Genomic DNA, 26,241 nt, shown 5'->3' on the forward strand with positions numbered 1-26,241 from the left:
CTTAGAGAGTTTGTTCAGGAGACTGATTTCCAGACTAAATTTCCATCTATTTTCCAACCCAGCACTAAGATACAGCATGCAAAGCAGTTTTGGAAAAGCCAAGATGTTTTAATTACTAGGGAATATCATTAATCTCCTTTGGGCTTGCCAAACCAGCACATCCTCTGGTAAGCCATCCCTTGCACGTATGTAAAGTACGTACCTTACTCTTGAGTGGTGCACCTAGCAAAGAGTATTTGTCTTACAGAATGGAATTTATGCCTGCAAATAAAAAAAGAAAAATGGATTTTTAGTTTTAAGGAAAATTGCGAATATTTACAATAAAATTAGCTAGTACATGACTGTTTAGCCTCCACAGCTTGAAAGCTATTTTCTCTGTGGAAAATATGATACGAAAGGGAGCATATTTTCAGATTCTATTTTGACACAGAAGCTAATATGCCAACTCACTGGCTCCTATGATCTGGAATTCTGTTTCCAAGGCTCATAAGTACTGGATGCATCATAGCGTATTATGAAACTCCAGTAATGAATAATTGTACAGAGATATGCATCTAAAGAATTTTTTTCAGATGTCAGTGGTGAAGAGGAGAGTCAGGTACTGAAGCATGAGAATCAATGTTACTTATCAGTGATGATCTTTGCTGACACAAGTGTGAATAGTATTCTAGCAGTTAAATGTCTGATTTCCTTCTGAATCTAATGAACCTGCTGGCCTTACTGATCTCTACTTTGACAGCGAGTCCTAAAGTTTTAATTTTGTCTTAGATGATGTGTTGGTGAAAAAATAATTTCTTTTATCAACCTAAATAGGCATCCCTTGAATTTTATTAGCAGTGTCACTTCTCTTAAGTGAGAAGCAGCAAATATGCCATGAATTGGCATAGCCAGCCTTGCTGAAGTTCATTTTCTTGTATGAATTTATGCCAGGTAAGGTTCTAGTACACTCTGTTCGAGCTGGAGGCACAAGAGCGTTAATGTATCGCAGGGAGACTTTGTTTATTATTCTTTTCTTTAAGTGCTGTATCACATCATTTGTTTTGTGTGAATTCTTTTGGTTTGGTTTGGTGTGGGTTTTTTCCTTCCCTGACTACTGCATAGTAACAAGTGGATGTATGGATTTGTCCTAATATTTTTAAAGATGCTTTTTATGAGCCGCCCAAATTAATTTAGAAACCATGAATTTCAAACTGTTCCTTCCCAGTGTTTCCTTATGTCTGTTGTACTGTAACCATTTCCCAGTGACTTCTCTAAGCAAGGCATTTACAGAGCTTTCCATAGTTCCTTTTATCTAAAGAGTTTCATCAGCTTCATTTCTGTATTGCTTATAAGGATTATGAATAACTTAGCAGATATTTTTGTTTTACCCCTAGCAGTGCCTTTGTTCTGTGTTAAGATTTGATTACTTAATCCATTTCTGTTCATTCATCTCTCTAGACAAGTTTCCAAAGAGCATACTTTGCCCCCTCACATCTCAGAGTTACCTCTAAGCTAGTTTACTTCCCTTTCTTCCATGAACCCCACAGAGGATCTTCAGCTTTCAGAAAGTTCATATCAATCACCGGTTGGCTTCCAGTGTAGGAGCATTAGCTCTACAGTGAATCCCAGCCTGGCCATGGAGAAAAAAAAAATATCACCATTTCTGCATAGGTGGGAGGTGAAAAATGTTTTGACTGCCCAAAGATATACCTTGTTAAGCTTGTATTTTAAAAAATAAAAATCAGAGAATGTCCTTTTGAGAAATGACCTCAGTGGTTGCTATGGGTCAGGTGGACATTAAAAGCAGTTTTCCTTTCCTGCCAGCAATGCATCAGTTTTATTTGGATTGAACTTTAATCAGCTTTCTAATACCTCTCCTGCAATCTCAGATCTTGATCTTGCGATTATTTCCTCTACCACAAATCTTGTAAGCTTTCAAAAAGTCTCCAGCTGCTTGTTTACAGAGGGACTCTTGGGGGAAAAGAATTCAAATCACTGAAGGTGTGAATGCAAAGTATATTAGCTAACCTAGACTAAATCTGCATTATTTTGGAAGATAATTCAGTAAAATTACCTTAGACAGTTATATTGCAAATGAGTCCACACAGTGGTCTAATACAGTTTAAATTATGCACTTCAAAAATTCAATTTGGATCAAGTTTCTTGTGTGTCTCTCTGGACACAATCCCTACCACAGGCTTACCACACACAGTGGGGAAATGGTTTGCATTGCACCCCTGCATAGTTCATAGCTAATTATCACTTGGCTCAAGTGGGATGTAGCGTAACTTGGAGTATAATCAGCTTATTGTCAATATATAAAGCTGTGCTGCCATCATTGCTATTACCATTACTGCAGTACTGTCAAGTGGAAATCAGAATCCTATTATACTAGATATTAAACAAATTAGTTGCTTCCTGCACAAAGAGCAGAGTCTATACATCTGATTGATGGCTGGGCTGGGCAGGCTGTGAGCTTGCAGTGGCATCAGGTCTCCCAAGGTCCAGCCTGGTGCTTTGCCTGAGAGGTTTGGTGGTCCATAAAGGCTGCATGTGAGAGCGAGGCCTCTGACTTGCCTTGAGAAGTAAAATGTGAGAGTTTCTAACCTTGTGTGATATATCGCAGGGCCAAAGCAGCATCAGCCGGCATGACCAGCTGTGTTCAGAGCAATACTAGCCACCCAAGCTGAATGATTTTACTCATGCAAATGTGCTCACAAGAAAGCCATGCTGTACATGTTTGTGTCATGCATGTACAGCTTACATCTGGTTAAAATATCCTTCTCTTCCCAGTTAAATGCTCTGGGAATTACCTGAGGCTTATTGCCTTTTTGATCCCTTTCAAAATTCAGACAAGTCCGATAGGGTTTGTAAATGATTTTCCAGCCTGCCATGCATTGGTTTTTCTCTCCTTGGAGAAAAACAGAAAACGCCATGAAGTTGTGAGAAATGGTTCATTGCTTTTTCATACATTTTGCCAGTTGCAGGCCAAAAATATAAAGGAAAATGCATGTTCTTCCATTTGAATACAGTCTCAAAGGTTGTAACTGTCAAACTAGACTATAGTTCCAAGGTTTTGAAAAGGCCGGGTACCTCCAACAATGTCTTTTTTCTTTAAGAAAATGCCAGCTATGGCCTTGGTGGGGTCACAAAGTGGTTTGTGTTGCACTATCAGCTTTGTAAAAGGAACAGCAAATGCTGGAGAAGCCTTTAGTGGCAAGAGGGATAATGGTTCTGTCAGTCAACTTAGAAAATGGCTTTTAGAAAATGTATTTTTGCCCAAGGTGAGTCAATGAGATCAGATGTATGACCAGAGTGGGTGGAGCCACTGCCTATGTTTAAGGCTGGACTACTGAGCTTGACAACAAGAATACGTTTTTCAGTGTGTTTGGCCAAAACTGTGTTTTCAGTTGTTGCACACAGTACAAGATTTTGCTTAAAATAATTTTATAGTGAAGCTAACACATAAGAAAATCTTGATTCAGCATGGCAAACTTCCTAAAGGCATTAGTGATGGACAGTGTGGAAGCGGAAATCATGAAATCCTCTCAAACCATTGAAATGTTGTTAGGAAAATGAAAAAATGGTGCTTTTTGCTTTGGTTTTGACCAGCACATTTTGATTATGTTTTCTATGAAAAAGAAAGCAGACTCTTAAAAGAGAGGGCCCAGATTATGAACTGCATTCTTTAGGCCAGAAGGAAGGGGAAGGACATGGACAAGGAGGTGGTACAGAAACTTCCAAGTTGTAATTCTGTGTTGGGTCAATTAAAATCTCCTAGTGGGTTTTTTTTTATTAAAAGCTAATCTATCTGGAACTGTTTTGCACTTGCCATAGGCCAAAAGAGTACATACTGGTGGTGCATGCAGTGTGCATATGACCAGCTGACATATGGCATCTTCATGCCCAGCAGTAATTTGTCCATGTGTCTGACACATCTGATACAAACACAAGGTACTTGCATACTGAAATGAGTATGTATGTGGTTATATATATATATATAAATGTGTATATATATGTATGTTGTTCAACCTTTTTTTCCTGACTTCTTGGGATAAAATAATGTAATTACTTTTTGTAAGTTGAGTTTTGGATTATATATACTGATACTAGTGTAATGGAGCTAAAGCTTCTTACAACTTAGAAGGATTTAGAATTACTGGTCTTGACTGTCACACTTCAGCAAAGTAAGGAGAGCTACTGTCAGCACAGACTATTTTATACATATCTGAAGTCACAATTTGTCTGCCAAAGCAAACAACATGAATGTAGCTCATGAATTGTTATATCCATCTCTCCTTTGAGATGGTACTCCAGTTGACCTGCTCTGTTTAAAGTGCTCTTTTTTACCAAAGAGAAACTGTGGGACACCATGATTAATATTAACATTAATCCTGGGCAGTGCAGAATGCACAAGTGTTGGAGCAAGAGAGCTGCAACAAAGGCCGAATGTTGAATCGTCTCTCAAAATAAGGCATTTTGCAAAAAACAGTGCTGAGTGTTTCTGTTCTGGAAAAGCTTAGGGAATTTTTAATCAAAGTCTATACAAACTTCAGCATTCTTAGATAAGAATACCATAGTATCAAAACTCATCTTCGTTGTTTTCCCTACTTAGTGGTTATTGCAGCTGTAGTAGGTATGGTTGTCTCCATCTCATTGCAAACAGCAGTATTTCCATTGGTCACTGTTTGTTCAGTTTCTAGAGTGGCTTATGCTTTAAGAAATTATAAAAATTTAAAATAGCAAGTGCAAGGTTTCTTACACCTCAGCAAATTCACCTGAGCTTTTAATACTAATTAACAATGTCTGCTTAGATCTAAGCACTGCAGAACTATTCATTTTGTAATCAGACACAATTCTGTGTGAACCATTTAGTGACTGAACTTAATTTTAGAGCAGAAATTGCCATATAGCTCATTGATTTAATTGGAGGGTTTAGAGCTTTTTTGCAGGCTGAATTGTTTCAGCAGATGAGATACTGACAGAGGCCTAATTGAGAACCTACTTAATGCAGACTCTGTAAATTTGGAACAACTTTGTGAAATCAGTGGCATTATACTAGTAATAATGAGTGAAGAACAAGAACTGTAAAACTGTTGGATCAGTGAGGTCAAAACTGAGATCCTACATAAATAGTGACCTGATAAATACCTTTGTTTATTCTTGACTGCTTTTGTTGATGAGTTTGGGTTTGTTTTAGCTTACTCTTGTCATTTTTCCCACAGAGCTGCTCAGAAATTGAACCTGTCTTCCAAAAAGAAGAAGCACAGGCCTTCTGCATCATCTGTTCCTGAATCTCCTCTCTTCTCTACCAGCTTCAGCAGTATACTTCAGACTTCCCCACCCCCTGCACCACCATGTTTATTGAGGGCAGTCAGCAAAGTGAAAGATATCCCTGGTTTGGGCAAGGTAGGCCTTGCGAGTATCACTAGAACACTTGTTTTCTATGGGAGAAGATTTTATCCTTGTGGAAGACAGTAAGGGAATTGGAAGACCATGTCCTTTCTCAGTTGGCTTTATTGCAACTGATCCCTGAACATGTGTACAAAGGCTTAACAATGTAAGTCACTTAATGCGAGTGAACTTTTAATAAAGTTGAGGTTGACTTGAGCAAAGCCAGATCTAATTGTGCAGCAGTAATACACTTCGGGGCCCAGCAGTACTAAATGCACCTGCATAGTGCTACTAGGCAGTGATAATGTCCATTCTGCTAGGGTTTCTAGAGCAGTTGGTCTCTGTGGCTGTGTTTAAACTGCATAGCAGTTGCTTGCTGTGGCATATTCTGGGTTCCTGATCCTCTTGCTGTCCAGACTGGTGTCTTGGCTGGACTTGCTGTAATTTCCTTCTAGCTCATGTTTCCTGGCTTTCTTCCAGTATAGTCAGGACAAGGCTGGGCCGTGTACCTGAACAAAGCCTATGCTGATAATGATGAATTGCTTCTTTTTCCTTCTGTCATGTTATTTCCTCCCATTTTCCATAATCATATCTTCTTAAAATGCTGGTTATGTTCATACTTAAAATGGAAAATGGTTGAGGTGATAGAGGAGGTGGCTGTATAGTTTGCTGTTGCTTTGTTGTTTGTCTGAGTGGCCCGCCCTTTTCCCTGTCACAAATGGAGAGCCTGGCATATGACATCTGGGAATGCATACTCATTGCTGAGGGTAGCAGTTTACTTTAATCAAGGTAGTTTCTTATGCAAGCATCTGTGTGCATGACATTTCCGTATTCATTGAATACTAAGCAGTGACAATGAATTTGGTGAAAATATTTGTGTTTAGAAGAAAAATTGTAATGTATGATCTAGGATACTGAGCATAGGACGGGCTTCAAAAATTTCAGTGCTGATTTTGGATACTCACTTTCTTGTATTGTGCAGTTTCAGATATTTTTTTCAAAGAACAATGGTGCTACTTTCTTGGATGGTTTAATGCCTGTTTGGAAAGGGATTCACTCAACACAGGGCTTCCTTCCTTTCCTTTGGCATGGTAGGTGGGAAGAAATGTACAAATCTGTCATGATCTCACAGAAGTTAGTAGTGATACGTGCTCTGACTTTAGTGGGAGGAGGAGTAAACTTCAACCTGTTAGTTGTTGTAAGAAGCTGCTATGGAAAACATTTACAATAGAAGCAATCCTCTCAAGATTTTTACTTTTCTGTGCTTGGGACAGGTTATAGCTGAATAAAAATAAAAATTCCATTGAGAAATAATGAAGGTTGTGTTCATGAAAACAAGGGACTAATCACCCTTGTTGAACTGTGTGAGCACTTTTCCTGACTATTGGTTTTCACCCTTCCCAAAAAAAGTATCTACACACACAGAGACACAAACAGCTCTGTCAAAACACTGCAAGCTTTATCTGAACCTTTCTTGCTCCTCTAATAATTGGTTTCCAGTGGATAGGGCTTGGGAGACAGTTTTACACTATGCCCAAACAGACCTATGATTTGCTTCTTCATTGACATCACGTACCAGAACAGGCTCCAGACTTTACAGCTGAAATTTTGCAGTTTTGCAGTTCCTCCAATGGAGGAAGGTATTTCAGTTTAGACGTACCATCCCATAGCTATCAGAGTATATGAGAAATAGCTAAGATGTTTTAAAAAATGTTTTCACACATGCTTCTCTAAAGTAGTAAACCAAATTAATTCATATAGACAAAATAATTTTTTTTTTTCTTCTTTTCTTTTCCACATTTCCATTAGCAAAAATATGTCTAACCTGCAGTTTCTGGAATTCAGTTTAATTTTTCATCTCTTTGTTTTCTTCTAGCAGTCACCCTATAATTGTGACCTGAAGCTTGTGTACTTTTTTCATCAAAGTTTCCCATCTGCTTACCTCTGTAGTGCAATTTTCATTTTAATATGTCAGAAATAGGTGTGAGGCATAATAAATAAATAACTGCAGGATAACAATGTAATTTATCTATCAGACTTGGAAAACTTCAGATGAGGTAATGGAATTTCCAGCTTGTTTGCTTTTAATTTTTATTGTTGCTTTTTATACATGTTCTGTTCAGTTTGGTTGGCATATGTTTTGATAGGAGCATGCTAAAAACTGTTACTTTTCTCAGCATTTTCTCTCATATAGTGTTTTCTGTAAGAGTATAAATTTATAACATGTGGACCTGCGTGGAGAAAGCGGGCTCAGGGAAGCTAAATGTTACTTTCAGTAACTGAGGGTTTTTTCTGGTTTGTTTTTAAATAGCATTTTACCAGCAACTCCAGTGTGATAAAACTCTGTTTAAAACACTTTGGGCTTGAGTGGGCTGGACAATTTCTAACATGACAGTTTGTTACTGGAAAGTCTGCTTCATCAGAACTGGAAGGCTGGCTGTTGTCAAGGGTTCTGGATTTCTGAGACTCCTGGGGACAGCTGCACATGGACGAGCTTCCAGGAAGACAGGCTCTTTGCTGTAGGGCTGGGAGCTCCAGCACAGATGCTGCGTGTTGCTGCCTTGGTGTCAGCTTGAGAGCTGTCAGTTTGCCAGGGTAGGTGGGCATCTGAGGCGCTGCAGGGTAGGAAGTCAGGTACTTCAAAGCTTAGACTTTGAGGTTAAATTTCATTTCAGTTTTCTAAAATGAACTTGCCACCAAACAGTTGCCATTTCATATTTTCACTTCTAGAAATTTCGAAGATTCTACTTCTCATTGCAAAATTGATGACTGATTTATTTAAAATTGTAGAGTTTCTCAGCTGTGATGTACAGGCATATAATTTTTGTGAGTCAAACTAGGAAGAATTGCCCACCAGCAACATACTTAAAAGTTAATTAGCAGCTCAGTTAGCATGTATATGAGTACAACTGAAGAGTCTAAACTGACGAGTATCAGAGTATATATTCAGGTTGCATGCTGCAGACCTTTTCTTACAAAAAGCCTTGCAAATCAAGTGTACCAGCCTGGAATTTGGAAGAAGTATTATTTGGAAGTTAAAGTCCAGCTTCACAGAAGGGTCATAACATCCATATGTGCTTTCGGTTTGCATTTGCTGGCAGAGGGAACTGATCCCAGGTGATAATGTGGTATTCCCACAGTCGCTTCTTGGGAGCAGAGTTTTCTTTTGGTCCAAGCGACAGTTGTGCTCCATAAAATGCCACATCTTGACCACCACTTTTCTATCTCTCTCTGCTGTCTTTGAATCATCATATTCTGAGAGTGGCAGATTGCTTCCGCTGGGTTTACACATGGAGAGAGTGACACCATCTCGAATGACTGTACATGCAGTTTCCCCAAGTCACATTATTTTCTGAAAGGTATTTCTTGAATCTGTTTTGTCCTTTCTGATAATGAGCCAAGAAACAAAGCACAAGGCTTTCCATGCAGAAAAAATTAATCAGTCCATGCCTGTACTCAGACTAACTACTATGAAGGCATTCTAGTAAGGTTTAGATTTCCTTCCCAGTCTGCTTCCCTCCTTCTTCCTGCCCCTCTCCTTCCATTTTCTGTCAAACAAAACCAAAACTAAACCAATACTTCTGATGAAAATCTGAAATGTTCTGTGAAAGATGTTGTTTTGTTAAATCCCACGTGACACATGAAAAACAGCTTGAATGAAAAATTTTCTGACAGCCTTAATAAATAGGTTGCTTTCAGGTGGCACAGGTTTTAGGATGAATGGATATTGTCTCTGTGCTTTCTTTCATTTATTATTTCTCTGTGTGTAGTCTTACAAAACTGTCACTGAGAGGTATTTGTTATGTTTGGGAAGAGATTTGTTTACTTTTTTTATTTTTTTTGTGTGTGAATTGTTGTTCGTTGGTACTTGTTCAGCTCAAAATAAAATAGCAGTGTTTGTGCTTTAGAATCATCCCTATGCAAAAGGTTTCTACCAGGGAGAAACAAGTCATCACTGAACCTTCTTCAGGTAGTCATTTCAACCTATTAGCAATATGGACTGTAATTAGTTACACTGTGTTTACTTTTTATTTTTCTGTAGCACGAGGACTCCTGTTTCCAAAGCTTAGCCCCAATTGCTAAATTATGTATAAATTCAGATTAAAAAAAAACCCCGTTTCTGCACTGGGGCACTTATGATCTCAGGGTAGGGAGGAAGACCAGACAGATGGGAAGCAACAAGAAAAAATGAGGTATTACCGGTCATCTTGATAGCAGTGTCCTCAACCCATCAGCAGTCTAATATTAGATACCCCTTGTCAAGCTTTGGTAGGTGTTGTAGAAGAGGAGATTATTAAAATCTTTGAAGGGGGATTAATAGGTCACACTGCAGATGCTTCTGAGGAGCCCTTTCCAAGTGTGTAGGACAGGGTAGGAAGCACCACAAGAGAGGGGTTTTTGAGAGTAGTAAATGAGTGAGAGATGGAGGAGCAGCAAGGGCTGAGCATGGAGCCTGGCTGGTCAGGAGTGCGAATGGGAGCCAAGCCACAGCCGAATGCCAGCAAAATGCTAGTAGGAGATTAGCAGTGTGATAGACATTCTTGAGTCATACACCTTTCCCCTAAGGATTTGCGTCACATACTAAAGAAGGTTCAGTTAAAAATAATTTTTCAGTGCCTGCCTGTAAGAATTTAATCTTCCATTAAAGAATAATATTTGATTAAAATAAGCCTAAAATCTACTATTCACTTTACAGTAGTCTGCAGCTTACCTTTTCCTCACATTGATTTGCATAAAACTCTATCTGGAATCATCAGAAATATTTTGACCTGGAAGTGCCATCACCAAAACAATGGAGGATTTTTAGAGGCACTCAGCTGTGTCATTCCTTTGACCTCTTGTGAATGTCACTGGAATTGGTAGCCGCTTCCCAGAGCCCCACTGAAGGTTCACACCATAAAGTATAGCTGGTGAGTATGTTGCTTGGTAAAGGAGAACACATTTGTGTGGGGAGAAGTATGATACTCCTTACCTCTTTGGAGGCAGGAGGTCCACAGAGGCAGAATATCACTGATGAGTGATGGGCAGTGTCTGATGTCTTTGGCCTAAAAAAGGCAGTGATAGTATCATTGCTAAATTTCAAAAGATAATTTTATGTCATACCATCCCACTTTGTATATTGATCATCTAACATGCTAATGTCCCTTTGATCCAGGTGGCTAGTCAAGACGCAGTGCTTTGCAGACTTTTTCCAGACAGGGAAAGAGATTCTGAAAGGAATGGACCATAAAATTGTTTAGGTTGAAGAAGACCCTTAAGATCGCCAAGTCCAACTGTTAACTGCCAAGTCCACCACTAAAGCATGTATTATGACCAGGTATTGTTAGTGCAATTTAGTTCTTTTACAAGGAAATACAAAATCCTGAATGCCAATGGAGAGAAGCAACCAAAGGCAATTTTCCTTCTTACTCTACCAGGTCCTTTCAGCTAGGACTTCAGTGTCTCATTCCTTCCTTAGTTTAAGGACATTTCTTAGTTCTACAGTACCAAAGTTTCTCCAAGTTTGTCTTCACCCTGCTTGTTCTTTCTGTCCCTGCTTCTCTACTTGTGCTATTTCTTGTTTCTGTGTACCCCTGCCAAAACTAACAGAGAAGAAAACCCCACTGCCCATGTAGTTCAGGTTTCTGAGCAGGTTCAGAACTGTCTTTTGGCAGGGACAGGAGTGTGTGCCAATGCTTTGGGTTCACAAATGGCTAGTATTTCAGCTATCCGCTGCCTTAAAATAGTTTGTTGGCCTTTTCACTAAGTAGGGCAACAATTTTAGCGCTGGTCTTGATGTGCTTTAATCCAATATTGTAATAGCACAATACGTGTGTTAATAATAAACATTCTATTTGGCTATAGCCTGTACGAATCATGATTTGAATAGTCTTTGCCAATAGATGCTTTCAATATCTGTGTCAACGCTTTGTTGAGAAAGTAAAGAGACATTCTTAGACTTATGTGATTTGTAAAGATGATTTGAAGGGAATAATGTCTTCATTAAGTCCAAAAGATACAGGAAACCTCCTCTTCTATTATCAGAGTTTGCATTCTGTCTAGGTGATTGGTGGATGTGAGGATTTTTTGGCAACATTATGGTATACATCAAGCAGGTGTTAAGGTCAGCAAAAAACCAAGCACAACTTACAAAATATGTTCTATATTTCACTTTGCTGCCATCCATCTTGAAGGCTTTACAGGGAGAATCAGAAGAGGTTCTCTTTCCTTTATAAAGCAGAGGCTCTCTCTCCATCTCTCAGGTGTATAGGGGAAAATGTTAACAGTTAGATGAAAAATGCAATTTTAAACCCTTTATCACAGAAAACAATTTCTGAGGTGAAAGCTGGTTTTGCCCAAAGTTACCGGGGGGGGGGGGGGGGGCAGAAAAAAAAAGATGATCCCTTGAGGCATTTAAAGGAGACATGTGTTCATCTTTGTCGTCAACATGATTGTTATACAAATTAAATAGTTAGTTCCACTTGGAATGAAATCCAGGTGGCCTTTTGCCCTCCGGACACAGTTGCTCAGAACTGGGATTTTCCTCACCAAATGTACTGTTCGGACATGGCAGTGAAGCTTTCATGCTTTTTGGCTAGGTTCCTGCTAGAAGGGTTTTTCTGGGAGGAGTTTTAATACCTCAAGCTGCTTTAAGAAAAAGGTGAAATTAGTAGCATTTCTGCCATATAATCTAGCCAGCCTCTTTAGGAGGGGAAAATTAGGTCTCGCCTCTACCTATTAATGAGCCAGTTTAAGGGCAGTGGGTCCATTTTGGCCCACCTGCAAGCTATTCAAAGCATAGAAAGTTGTTCCACAGTTCCTGGCTTGACAAGTTGTCATTCCTAATAATGGGATTCCTAAGTTCAGTTAGCAAGAAGCAGACCCCAGAGAGAGGAGCTCACAGCAAGTGGATGCTGCTAGTTGATATTTTGGGGCATCATGATAGTTCTAGTTAATCACTTCCGCTTCATTTCTAAGACTAGTACTTTTTGAAATGTCCTCTTCTTCCCTGCCCTCTCCTCCACACCTCTCACCCCATTAATTAATTTTTAAATCCATGAAGAAGAGGTTAATAGAAATCAGGAAAGTCAAGATGAAAGAAACTGAAAATTACAAGGCTATATCTCAGACAATGCCGAGGAAGGAATTTAAATGCTGAATAGTTTGCTAAACCTGGGACATGGTAAATTTTCTGAGATCTTATGCAAATTGCAGGCACTGTACTTTAAGCACTCAGCTGTAGGCCTCACTATATTTTTTTTTTCTTTAAAACTTCCTCAAGCTTTTCTCTTCCCAGCCTTTTCCTTTTGTGTTTGACTCCTCTCAGCATGTGTCTAAGAGCAGTGCTCAGTGGTGCAGGCAGGATGGTGACACTGCAGGAGGCTCCACTATAGCACTGCTGTAACATCATGGACTAATGATTTGGGCTGAGCCTCTTGATTCAGCTGCAAGGTTATTCTGCTTTCCATTATCCTGAAGGTCTGGGCTTTACCTCATTTCTCTGGTACAACATTGACTTAAATAGATAACGAGCTCAGCTGAGGAAGAGCCTAAGGTGAAGTGTATTTTAATACTGAGAGTACCATTAGATATACCTCTTCTTATTCACAGTCTCTCTCTTTTTTGCCTTTTCCTTTAGGAATCAGACCCATTTTTGGGAATATCTCTCTGTAGACATTTATCCATTTTTGTGCTTTTATGAGAAGCCTGTATCCCCATGCTCCAAGCCATTATCTCCCTGTCTTTTTCTTCACTTTTCAGCGCCACCATTATTGCATTCCCTTAGGCTGTGATTCATGTTAGGCTAGCGTAAGTGAACTGATTACTATCCTTCTGATCTAGGCTGGTCATATGAATTCCTTCCATGGACGAATGGGAGAGAAGTATTACCTATATTAGGATGGGATGACTTGCCTACCTTTCTTTTTCAGTTGATTACAGGGGCAACCTAGACAGCTGTCTTAGAATGAAATATCTAGCTCAAGTAAGGTGAAATTAATCTCTTCCTGAATAGGAGCACAGTCTCTTCTTGTGTTCTGCTCTGAACCTTTAATAGAAAACCAGCTACTGGGAGATATATTAATAACATGCTTGCAGAAAGTTCTAGGTACTTGCATCTCTCCTCTAGTCTGCATCCAGGAAGTCTGCATCCTCTGCTTTCCAGTCTAAGAAACATTGGAGGTTCACTACATGGCACCTAGGTCTGGTTGAGCAGACCTGCATGCAACTGAGCAGGTTGCACAAAGCAGCCCAACCTTCAAGGAGAGGACCAAGTAGGCTTTTGCAAATTTGGCCTTATGCAAAACGAAGGAAAGTCGAGCTGATCTTTATCAATTTAAGGAGCGGAGATGTTCAGCTGTATTTCTGCTAGGATGGATCTGTAAAACTGATCACAGTGTGCATACCCATTAGATTAGAACCTCTGGCCTCCAGATGCCCAGATTGTCATTGCTCTGTAACAAGACCTGTGAATCGCTTCCAGTGAGGACTCCTTCCCAGAAAGGTAGCAGTGTGGCTTGGTGTTTGGAAATATTTCAAATGCCATTTAGTTTTCCATATATATATATAAACTTTTATAGTGTTGCAAAAGAAATTAGCGGTTAAAAGGTCTTTCATTGGATAGTGAGATATGAAATGGTAGGTATGAAAAGTAATACTTGAATATTCCCATTTTTCATTATGAAAGAACATTTCTATATAGTAAAGGTAAAACCAAAGTTTTAAATCATTGACCTGTTTGATCTTAAAAAATCAGGAGGTAGGTTAATATATTTTTAAGGCCTGTGACCCTCAAAACCCCTCCTGCAGCACTCAGAAGTGAGAGGTGCAGTGGATGTACCTGCAACAGTACATATATGCGTAGGTATATGTGTAATTCATGCAATACATACGGTGCATACATTTGTATCTAGAAACACATATAGGCACATATATATGTGTATAGATGTATTCATCTTCCCCTCTCCACCAGTACAGTGGGAATATATAGGAAAAAGCCATCTATGGAGTTTCTGAGCAAGTTATCTGAAGAAATTGGGAGGCAAACTAGCTATAGACTTGCTTTTATTTATAAACTAGCAGATTTTTTTGGTGGGTTTTTTTTTTTTGGTGTTTTGGGGGAGTTTGTTTTTGTGGTTTTGGTTTTTTTTTTTTTTGTTTTTTTTATTTTTTTTTTGTTTGTTTTTTTTTTTTTTTTTTTTTTTGTTTTTTGGTTTTTTTTGTTTTTTTGTTTGGGGTTTGTGGTTTTTTTGAGAGAGAGAACTCAACATTCCCTCAAGACATTCCCAGTAACCTCTTATGGATTTTTATCAAGAATAATATTATTCTTCTTGCTTAGCTCAGTCCTCCTATACATTGCAGGATCTTTTCTATCCTATGAGGTGATTGAAAATGCTCATACAAACAGCAATATTTTACCTTAAATTCTCTAGGTATTTGTGAGGCTCTGTTGCACTTCTGTAGATCCCAGTTGCTCTCATCCATATCAATTGCTGGATTTTTCCATAGGTCTGCTCAATTTACTGTGTTTGTACTGAAGGGGAGATGCTTCGTGAAAAAGATATGATATCAAAATGTGGTGTTTCTTAAAATGCCAGGAGGAAAGTTATACAATAACCTTTACAACATCACATACTTCATTACAGAAGCATAGATGTGGGAAAACTTAAAAACTGTTGATCCTTTCTTCCCTGCCCCCTTTTCTCGCAGAAAATATGACATAGGTATTTCAAACTGTATAGTGTGAATGTAATTATCTTTGCTTTAACGTTTTGCCCCCTTCTTCCCACCATTCAGTATTGCTGGAGGCTTATTCAAATACAAAGCTTGATTTGCAATAGAAATCTGTTCTTGACTAGCTTGGCTGCAGCTCCTGGGCCCAGATTCTGGAAGCAGTGTGGCTAGAAAAGCTGCCCTCTGTTCCCCATCTGCCCCCAAGAAAATACCTTAACCATTGAGTTTTCGTCAGCTATAAGGAGCAGTGCTAAGGTATGTGCTGGCATGAGATCTGACAGAGGCACCGGCGATGCCTATTGCCCGGCTACGCAGAAGGCAGCATGCACCCTTATTGATAACAGCATGTGCAGATGTGGTAAACACAAGCAAGCCCAGGCTGCTTTTGGAAAATGGAATAGCAATGCAGAGGATTCCCCCAGGGCGTTGTATTCTGTGAGCGGTGGGAATCATGAATCTCCTCAGATGGGAAGGAGTTATTCATCATAAAGACTATTATGCTGTGCAAGGCATTGCTGAAACAGAACATCACCAAGCTATTTCCTATCTTATCAGGGTGTATTAATAATGCAGCAGTAATAATAGAAGTACAAATTAAAAATAACTGCATGGGCAGATAAGCAGAGTTCTTGAGAGTAAGGGGATCTGGAATTGCTGCAGTTAATTGCAGAGCAGCACATAGCGGGAAATTTGCTATTGCTGTTTTGCCTTTATTATTTTCTTATTCTTCATCTTATATCTGTGAGCATTGTTTCTAGGGCTTTTACATAGACACTAATAGCACAATATTTCCTCAAGATTTCAGACTCTTCTTTTTTATCTCCAAAGAAATGAAGTATCTTTTGCTGATCCATCTAATTCAGTAGAGATTAATAATGCTGAATTAGAAGAGTATTCTGATTATTAGCCTTCCTCTACATAAACCTCTCACCATTTTCTCCTCCCACTCCCAGCCCACAGTATAAAGGCAGACAAGTCATTACAAGTGTCAAATATTCAGGCTTCAGGATGAATCGATGCAAACTGTTCCCTGGAGGTTTGTAAGCTCATTCTGGATTGCAGTGGCATGAAATCACCAGAATCCTTGAGTCTGTTGAGGTGTAATAGCCAGGCTGGGCAAAAAGAAGTGTGAGTATCTGGTTCTGTGGCACTGGATGGCTGTGCTCCCCCCAGTCCTTTCTTGCACAGCCTATGTCTTTCAGTCACTGACCTGGCAGGGCTTTACCTGATTTGGGGCCTCTGCATGGTTCCTTTCAACAGAATTAAAATAATGACTCAGAACTACTCTTTGGTCCCCTGCTGGGTACCAAAATGTGCCTTACTTAGGGCATGAGACTGCTGTCACTTTGATTTCAAGTCTTATTTGCTAAGCAATTTTCAGGACACTCAAATTCTGCTCTCAATGAAATAGGTATTGGAGCTAGTGCAATGTGCAGCCATTTCACACAGCTCCATCCAAGCAACACTGGCCCACTGAGAGATAAGGCTATCAAGGGAAGCCCATTTGCTTGAATGCCCGATACACTGATGGAGCAGGTTAGCAAAGAACTGCAGCACAACTATTACTCCACTGTTTTTCTGGAAAGCAGTATCATTTGCGAAACTAGCAATACGGGAGCTCGTTGTCAAAGATGGTAAATCATATGTCATCCTGCTTTTAACATGGTTTTAGTAGTCCAAAAAGCTTCTCCATGTAATATTTTTATTACTAAAGAATTCAATATAGTGTACAGAATAGTTCATCACAGTTGGTTGCCACAGGAAAATTCTCCTTAATTTGTCAGGTTAAAAGGGTGGAGAAAGCCGTTGCTTAAACAGTGGTTTCTTCAGTAATAAAAGAAGAGGAAAGCCCTTTGGAGAGGAGGGGATGAGAGAGAACTTGGCAGGGGTATGAAACACAAAGACAGAAGAATATATTGGCTGCACACCAATCCTGAACTTTCCGTGCATGCCATCAGTATTGTAAGTGTTCAGCAGAGTTTGATTTTTCACTTTTGAAATAGAGCGGTACACTGGTGGCTGGTCACTCTTAATCATTCATGTTGTACCTCCACTAATGTAAATGGTGTAAATTAGAGCATCAGGGATGAACATAGCAGTAGGTGAATTCACCAGCTTTTCATGCTCAGGGTAAAGCAGTGAAAGTAGGTGAACTACACTGAGAAGTGGGCAAACTCCATTTACCTGTGCTTACTCTTGACAAAAGCAGTGCGTGGAACATTTTTATTTTGTGAACTAAATGACTGAAGCACTCTGAGCACATGAATTCATGTGGATGAGCCCAAGATTAAACTTTCAGGGTTCATAGGCATTTTTACAGAACCTGCCAACAAACTGAGTATCTTTGATACTTGTATCTATGACACTCATTACCCATAATAATTGCTGTCATGCTATTAAGCTTATCAGTCCAAATCCAGATTATCTTCCTTTTGTTTCCTCCCCAGAAATTATTCACAAATGTTTTCTATCTACCTATCCATGTCTCTGATGTGCATCTTACTGTCTCTAACTGCCACCGATGTCTCTTGTTTATCTCAGTTTTGGGGTTCCACCTCCATTAGTGGGATGCTCCTCTTGCCATCACTGCACCCTCAGGTGGTCTCTCTCTTGAACCCGTAATACTTCTACCTGTGCTGCTGTTCCAGTCTGAGCACAGGATCTTAAATATCAGCATTTCTTCTCATTTAGTAAGGTTTGTTTTGTTGGGATTTTTTTTTTTGGGGGGGGGGGGGTTTGTTTTTTCCTGATGTGATTTACATATGCATCAGTTTGCTTTTTTTGTTGCATCTAAAAGGAGACAAAGGGGAAAAAGGAAAGTCATTGAAAACTAGAGTTAAAGTATAAAAATTGAAACAGCTCTTAGGATATGTCTCATCTCCCTTCACTTAATTCTCAGGCAATAATGACAAAATAACAATTAATGAGACAATCCTTGTTTTAAGGCATTATTGGCATCCATTGTCTGTCAGGGCTAAACTGTGGAGATTTGGTATGGGGACCAGGCAGGTCTGCAAACAGTACTACAGAGGCTGGCTGTTAATATTTTCTTACAGATTTCCCAGTTACTGCCTGAACAGAAGATACACAAGGTGGTTGCCTGCCCTGAATTTTCTCCCCTCCCCACTTTTTCAAGAAAGGTTTGTAAGAGCTGAAAACACCTTCTAGGTTCTAAGAGTTGTCACGGGAAGCCTTTTGCATCTCAGTGGGGGGTTATTTTGTCATTTGAGGGGTGCTGGTGTGTGTTACACGACGATTTTTATCAATCTGTCTCTCCTACTAGGTAGTCCTAGAGCATATGGAAACATGGATAGAAAAGATACGTTCTAGCTAGCAAGAGAGTCTAAAATACCAGTCTCTGGACAAAGCTCCTTTTATCTTTCTTCTGCTTCTGTTTAAATTGCTTTCTCATAGTCCAGTTCTTCTTTTCCTTTAGGTTCTTTTACTACTGTGAGATAGAAGAGTATTCACTAAATTCTCTGGCCCCCTTGGTAATCTTTTACACTAGTAAGTAAATATGTCCATTATTTAGTCCAGGATCAAATGACCTGACAAGACAGATACAGCAAACCTGTGGTAACATGCTTTCTCCCTCCCTTGTTCCCAACACCTTAATCCTAGAACAGTGCTGCCCACCCATCCCCCGTGATCAACTCGTTGGAGGAGTGTTAGCAGCTTCCTCCTAACTGGCAGATACAAGATGCACACAGCCTTACTTTGCAACATGCTTACTTGTTTTGAAGTGAATGATTCAAGTCCAAATCTGTAATGGTTGTTCAAAGTCTAGCTGATAAAGAAGCTCAAACTGTGAATAGTTAAAGGCTGGTAATTGATTTTGCTATGTTGTGGAGGCTGGCCTTTCACACCTCATAATGAGCTATGTTTTAGCACATTGTGAAAACGCAACAAATATCTAAGATCTGAATCAGAAGCTGAACTGAGTATTTTTCATGTAAATGTTACCATCTGAAGTGAATTTCTTTAGAACTAGATATCAAAACAGGCTTCTGAATGGAAGGCAAAAGGATGTAAGGCTCTGTGAGAATGACTGCTTTCCAAGACAATTTGAACCAAATTCAACTATGACTCTCACAAGCAGCAGACAAATACTGAATTAAAATGGTCGTTTCATGAACACTGTGTGTTCTTGCTGCTGGGATTTTAAGAATGGAAAGATAAATTGTACCTTGCTGTAGCCTGGCTGTGTAAGCCTAGGGGGATGTTTGCAGATCTGTCCTTGTATCCACCCAGTAACACCACACAAAACAGCAACATGTGTGGTAACTGGAGTTCAAAGATTATTTAGGACAGTGGTCCCCCCACAGTGGGCAGGGGGCCCTCTGGTAATGGCCTTTTCGTATGTGGAAATGTGCAGGAATTCTGTTCCTTGGATTCTCAAGGAGATGTTATGCTGGAGAAGTCAATTTTTCAAAGAGACAATGGGAGCCTATTTGGTAGTTTGTATTATGTCCCAAAATGGAAGCAGAATGGAGAGATACTTTCTTAAAAGGAGAGGTTTTGGACCTGATATTTTCAAAATCCAGACAGTGAAGATTCAGAGCAGTGGACGGGAGGCTGCTGGTCGTCTCTCGGTGAATAGACAAATATATTGGGAAAACCAGTATGTGAATTAGCAGTCTTGACTGAGAGCCCAAGATAAAACAGGCAGAGACACTAAAAAATCCTCTTGCCATTTTGAAATGACACTAATGAAATAGAGCTGAGGTATGTTAATAGGTAAACTGATCTAGATACAGTTTATGCAGTACCTGGTCTGTTTAGAGAACAGAATTGTCAGTGTGACATATTCCATAGTTTTTAATTCACTTAATTTAAAAATAAAATAAAATAATAAAAAAATTACATTTTGATTTATGCACATTGGGCAGACTGTCCCAGCAATCATGCCTTCGGTTTACATCCCAGCCTGTGCATGCAAAAATCAAACAAAACCACCCATGTCATGCAGTGATGCCTTTTAATTTACACAAATCAAATAGCTGCCAGAGACTATATCAAGTTCAAGAGTACAGGGTAGGAGGAGGATGGATGAGGAAAGAAGAGCTTCATATTAAGTGAGACGTTAATTTTCATTTGCTGATATTTAGTTGATCTTGAAAGTAAAGACTGTTGCAACCCCACAGTACAAAAATGCTTTTGCTTGTGCTTTTTTCCCCCCATTAAGATGCCAATTTGTCTGTGTTTTACTGATCTTAAAGATAAGACAGGTAAGGAAAGAAGTGAATCTTCCTTTCAATTCAGTCTCAAAAAAATGCCAGTGTTACTCCTAGCTCCATCCAGACATGCCTTTGTCGTTATGGTACAGATCTGGTCCCTTTGAAGAATTTCTTTTGAGTAGATGTTAAAAATGTCACAAAAGAATGAAGGAAGGAAAGTAAGAATGAACTGGAAATTCTTAGACCTTGCCTGGCTCAGAACTTTGCCTTCGCAGAAAGTACACAAGGTGGTAGATAAATCATTATTGCAGATTAAGCAATATTTTTTATGTTGTTGTGTACTTGTGGATCTGTAAGGATTTCACTTGCAATTAATGGGTTTTCTTTCTTTGAGTTACCAGGGAGTACAAGCAGATGATACAATACTAAAAAACTTAACTAATAATAGAAGGTAGTGTGATTTAATGTAAATCAGATACAGAATACAGTTCAGAGATTAAAGCAGTGTATTGTGATTATGTAGAGTTCCTTGGAAATAATTCTTCCTTTTCTTTTGACCATGTGGGGCTTTTTCCTCTTTAAAAATTGTAGTTAATACAGCTGCTGAGGTGCAGAGGGAGTACAAGCTAAGCAATGGAGACTGACAGGAGTGGTATCAAAAGTGTAAATCGGGGTGCATGAGGACCAGTGTGCTGTGCTCACCTTCTTTCTTTTGTTTTGTTTTCAGCTACTCCATATCATAAATATCCAGTTCTTCTTTTTATTATTTGTTTGTAGAGAGGTTACAAGGATGCTTCTGATATATTTGCGTTGATTCTGCTTTAAGCTACTGAATATTGTTCTTGGAGGACATTCATTGCTATATGCTTCTGATAGACAAGGAGAAATAATTTCTAACTGAGAAAGTAGGTGCTTCTGAGGACTAGCCTTTTAGAATAGTGTCTGCAGTCAGAAAGGCTAATCGTCCAAATGATAGACATGCATGGTTGACTTTCCTCTTTATGCAGCCTTGATTGAGACATGATGAGCATACTGCTGGCCTTTGCAGTGGATAATTTTGTTAGAACAATGTCCTCAGGGAAAGGCTTTTATACAGCAAGGATGACAAGTGTGGCAAATTGCCTACAAACCCCAGACCTAGAGGCTTCTCTTTCTGAAAGCTGCCAGCCCACAGTGCAGCAGTGCTACAAAGCTGGAATTCAGTAGCTGTTCCTGCTGCTGTAAAAAGTGTCACTTTTTTCTTAAACTCTTTTCTTATTTTCTCAGAAGGCTTGTTTGCACAGGATCAACAGGTTTGGGAGGCCCAGAGTACATGAAAACAGAACAGAACCAAATGTTCACAGTGAGGACTGCTTGTTGTTACACCAATAACAAGAGAAGTGATCACCTCCTGATGAAGTCATATAGGGCACTATCTTCTTTCCTTTCCATTTCTGATATAGAAATCTTGTCTGTGGCAACTACATTTTCTTGCCTTCTAGTTTTCTTGCCTTTTATCTTTCGTATTTCTGTTAACTGACAGCAGCTGCCAAAAGCATTATATCCCGTTTAATTTCTTACACACTTGATAGTAGCTGCATCACAAGTATATAGTTTGTGATATGCTGGTCGTCTGATTTGTGTGTCTTCTGATGGATTTCATGGTGACAAGGGCTCTTATTCTAGTTGCTTACAGTCTCATAAGCAGAAATGGTCTCTGCAGTGAAATGAAGAGGCAGGGCATTATTACCACAATGGGTGACAGATCTGAAAGGATTTATAATCTAATTTCAGTTCATTAATGACTCTGATATTTAACTCTTCCAACCTGCCATTTTACTAGCTGTGTCTAGTTTTCTGGACTGCAGTACCACTCTTACTCTGCAGAATACAGCCCCTGACTACAGCGTATTCTCCATTCCCTTATATCTTTGCTTCTAGGAGTATGGTCCATCCATGTCGTATTCCCTAGTGCCACTTTTTCATCCTCTCACATTCATCTTGGGGCTGCCTTCCATGTCGTTTCCCTTTTTTGGAATCTGTATATTCTTCTTACACCAACCTGTGTCTTCACTTCCATCCAGCTGTCCTGCTGACCTTACTGTGTTATGAAAGGGGAGTAAGATCCCTGAGCTGCATCAAGTAGATCAGGGCAGAGCTCTGCCGGTTGGTACTTATTTACATCTGCTAAAGATCTAGTACCTAAAATCTTAGGAACTTGCACCTAATTCATCATGTCTTATTTTCTTTATAGATAGAAGAAGTAGACAAGTACTTGGTTTCACTCTGGTTATGTGAAAAGAGGCATGCAAAAGAACTGTAATTGGTCCAGATGCCACTACTGCAGTATCAAATGTCTGTATTAGCTGATATTTGAGATATTGCTTGCTAGAAACAGCATTTTAACAGACTTACCAGAGAAGCTTCACATTCTCTTCTCTCCCCTCAGCTAATGCTGCTGCCCACTGTGTGGGCCACGGTGGGACTATGTGCTCTTCCTTACCCTTCCTTCCTGACCTGTCTCTGCTGCCTTCTCATGTGGAGATTGGCTACTATATCTCCCGTAATGCTTTTTATTTCTCCTGTTGCCATGAGCTTTGTTGTACCTTTAGGAAGTATTTATATGTTATGAATTATATTTTACTTCTACACTGATTTCTATTTTCATAAACAAGCCTTACAAAAATCTCTGCATTAGGCAGTTACATATACATTTGATCCTCTTGTTTTGTTCACAGAAAGGATAAGGTAAATGATGGATTGCATTAATAAAAAAAAAGTGTATTGCTGTATGTAAACTGGTCCCTCATGGTATAATGTACCTCTCTTCAGCCTGTATCAACAATATGTTGAACAAGGCATTCATTTAGAAAGGGGGAAAAATATCACCTAGTCTGAAAGTTAAAGCCTGAATTTAGTACAGTGTGAGGGTTAGTGAAGCATACAGATGCTTCTTTGTCTAAACAGTGTGCCAAGGAGAAAAAGACGAGAAACAACCCACCTGGAATGTGGAAACTTTGGGACCATAAATGAAGAACCCTATTTTCACTTTAACAACAAGTATGTTTAGAGGTATGCTCATTATTCATTAGTATGTTCACCCAGAAAGCAATGAAAAGCTGAATAGGCTGTTGTGGCTTTTGCACACAGTGGGACATGACAGAGTTCTCATGCTTTTCTGTTGAACATAACTGTAGATGTTGTGTCAGGATGCACACTGGTAATCCTAGAGAATAATCCAGGCAAATCCTGGTCTCTCCAAGCCCACCCCTCCATCAAGAGAACTGTTGTCATGTGGAATTAAAGTACTCCTGAAATTAATTACCATGGCTGTTACATCATGTTCCTATTTGCAAGTCTCTGGAGGTTATCAGCACAGTTAATTCATGTATCATGGATATTCTTGAAGTTAACATCACAAATCAAAGTATATTTATAATATTGGTTTAGAAGTCAGATAGTTAGAAATGTGTACATATTAAATAAAGAAAACTCTCATCATTCAGCCAAAAAAGTAACGCTGGATTTTCTGTCATTAAACTGACAGGATGTTATAGCTGTGGTAAATAATAGTGATTGCTAAAATCTTTTGGCCTCCCTAGTGTACAAATCAACCAAACATGGATTAACTAGTTTCCTCTGATGTGGTTTACACTAATCCAGTATCCTCTGATAACAGGAGAAGGCCTTTAATTAGAACATTCTGGTTTCTCTTCTGTGTATGCTGTGGCTTCTCAGAAAACTCTTTTAGCTTTATGGAGTTCAAAGTCAATTAAACCTTAAAAATCTATTACCTGAATGATGCCTGGGACATCTGTGCAGGCCTTTTGCTGGAGCACTGGGGCTGGATGCATGTGCTTTGTTGCTTGGATGAATAGTAGTTTGAACATTACCAGAAACAAGATGGACAGTTTGCTCCTTCCCCTTCTTTACACTGGAAAATCTGCATATGGGTGGTAGTGTATCACATTCTCAGCCCCTCATGTGCTTCATTTCATAAAGGAATGGCTCTAGCCAGCTCCTGACCTTCCTTGTGTGTTTGCACCATCTTTTGTTCTCAGTTGCAAGAGTTGAACAGCTGCAGGGCTGCTCTTCTGTGCTTCCAGTGGCCCTGCCAGCAGCCGTTGGCTTTTGCCTGGAAGTTTTTGGAGTGGTGTGTGCTCCTGCAGCATTACCTTTGTTCATGACGTTCCTTTTCACAGTGATCCCATCTGGGGCTGTTCAGTGGGAATAGAGATTTTCAAGATACCCTGCACTACTTTGAGAGCCCCTTCCATTGGGGGTATTGCATGAATGTGGGATTCAGCAGCTCAATGACTTTGTCATGCTGCTGTAGAGAAATACAGAAACCAAATTGGTCTCTGAGGCTGACAGGCAGACAGACCGGCTGTACCTATCTGAGCTGAATGGTTTCATTTTCATGTTTTAACGAAAAAGAAGATGAAAGTTATTAAAGGTGACGTAGTAGAAGACAGGTTCTTTGTCGGTCTCTGCACTTGCACCCTTTCCTAAGTGTCAGTATGTTCTTCAACCAGTAACCACTTCTGATAATGTCACCTTTGCTATCTTCTGCCCCTTTTGGTCATCAAATTTATAGCAAAATGATTAGGGCTAGGGGGAAACAGATGAGAAAGAAGGAGAGGTTGAGCAGAATTGGTAGTAAGTTACTTTACTGGAACATAGGCAGGCTGGTGGCTGAACAGCTTCACTGAAATTTTCTTATACCAAAGCAGAAAACTGCCCCTCAACATGGATGCCTGAAATACATCTGAGGTCTTGCTGAGGATGAGGAAATGTGTAGTGGTTAATAGCTAATATATTCTCAAGAACCTCAGAAGATGACTCTTTTGTAGCTTGTGTTTGTGTTTGTTAGGATTTTCAGTGTGTGTGAATACCTGAACCCTTCAAAGGTTGGTGTTCTTCCCAGAAAACCAGGCTTGCCTCTAGTTAGCAATTCTATCAACTTTCCCGACTTCGAGGGAATCAACAACTGGTCCGGGATCACCTTAACATGGTTGCGGTGCCAGAGATGTGCCGAACAGTTTTGGTGGGATTTAAGATTTAAGCAATGTTTTTGAGTCTCGTGTGATGCATATAAGGCTGCAGCTAAACATCATCTCAAGCTCCCCTATGGCCAAGACTGCATCTCCTAGTTTTGAAGCCTGGTGAGGCCTTCTTCCTGCCTTCTGACCTGCTCACTGATGTGCTGACTAGCTGTGCCAGGAGTGCTGGGCCAAGGAGGAGGAGAGGTGTGGCTGGAGCAGTACGTGTTTCATGGACTAGCTCTGGGGCTCTTGCACCACTTAAGTAGACATGCAGCTGTCCCATGCGTATAGCATGCTGGTACGTGACTTGGCACATGGAGTTTCATACACTGGAAGAATGATGAACCTAACCAAATGTCTGTTTTTGACTCCCTCAGCAGACATTTTACACCCTGAAGAGCTACATTACACCCATGTGGGTTTTCTCTTGACTACTTAAGCATGCATTTACAGTCCTTCTCTGTTGTCGTGGTTTAAGCCCAGCCAGTAACTCAGAACTACACAGCCACTCGCTCACTCCCCCACTTCTTCCCCCCCTGCTCCTGGAGGGATGGGGAGGAGAATCGAAAGAATGTAACTCCCACGGGTTGAGATAAAAACAGTCCAGTAACTAAGGTATAATACAAAACCACTACTGCTACCACCGATAGTAATAATGATAAGGGAAATAACAAGGGGAGAGGATGCAATTGCTCACCACCTGCCAAGTGATACCCAGCCCGACCCGAGCAGCGATCTGGGCCACATGGGTAACTCCCCCCAGTTTATATACTGGGCATGACGTGCTGTGGTATGGAATACCCCTTTGGCCAGTTTGGGTCAGGTGTCCTGTTTCTGCTTCCTCCCAGCTTCCCCTCCTCCCTGGCGGAGCATGAGACTGAGAAAGTCCTTGATTGGAGTAAACATTACTTAGCAACAACTAAAAGCATTGGTGGTATCAGTGTTGTTCCCAGGCT

The 26,241-nt window shown here is 39.9% G+C and overlaps 1 protein-coding gene across 4 annotated transcripts in view; it reads left to right on the forward strand.

The window, feature by feature from the left end:
• KIF26B (kinesin family member 26B) overlaps positions 1 to 26,241 on the forward strand; it is a 305,074-nt gene that overhangs the window by 187,715 nt on the left and 91,118 nt on the right. For all 4 annotated transcript variants that reach the window (XR_003993480.2, XR_003993481.2, XM_030499568.2 and 1 more), the window contains exon 5: positions 5,205 to 5,388. Coding sequence is in view for 2 of the 4 variants with exons in the window: in XM_030499568.2 (XP_030355428.1) it covers positions 5,205 to 5,388 (184 nt within the window). In the remaining 2 variants the exon portion in view is untranslated. The remainder of the gene's footprint in view (positions 1 to 5,204; positions 5,389 to 26,241) is intronic.

The sequence above is a fragment of the Strigops habroptila genome, chromosome 10, assembly GCF_004027225.2.
Source record: "Strigops habroptila isolate Jane chromosome 10, bStrHab1.2.pri, whole genome shotgun sequence".
NCBI lineage: Eukaryota > Metazoa > Chordata > Aves > Psittaciformes > Psittacidae > Strigops > Strigops habroptila.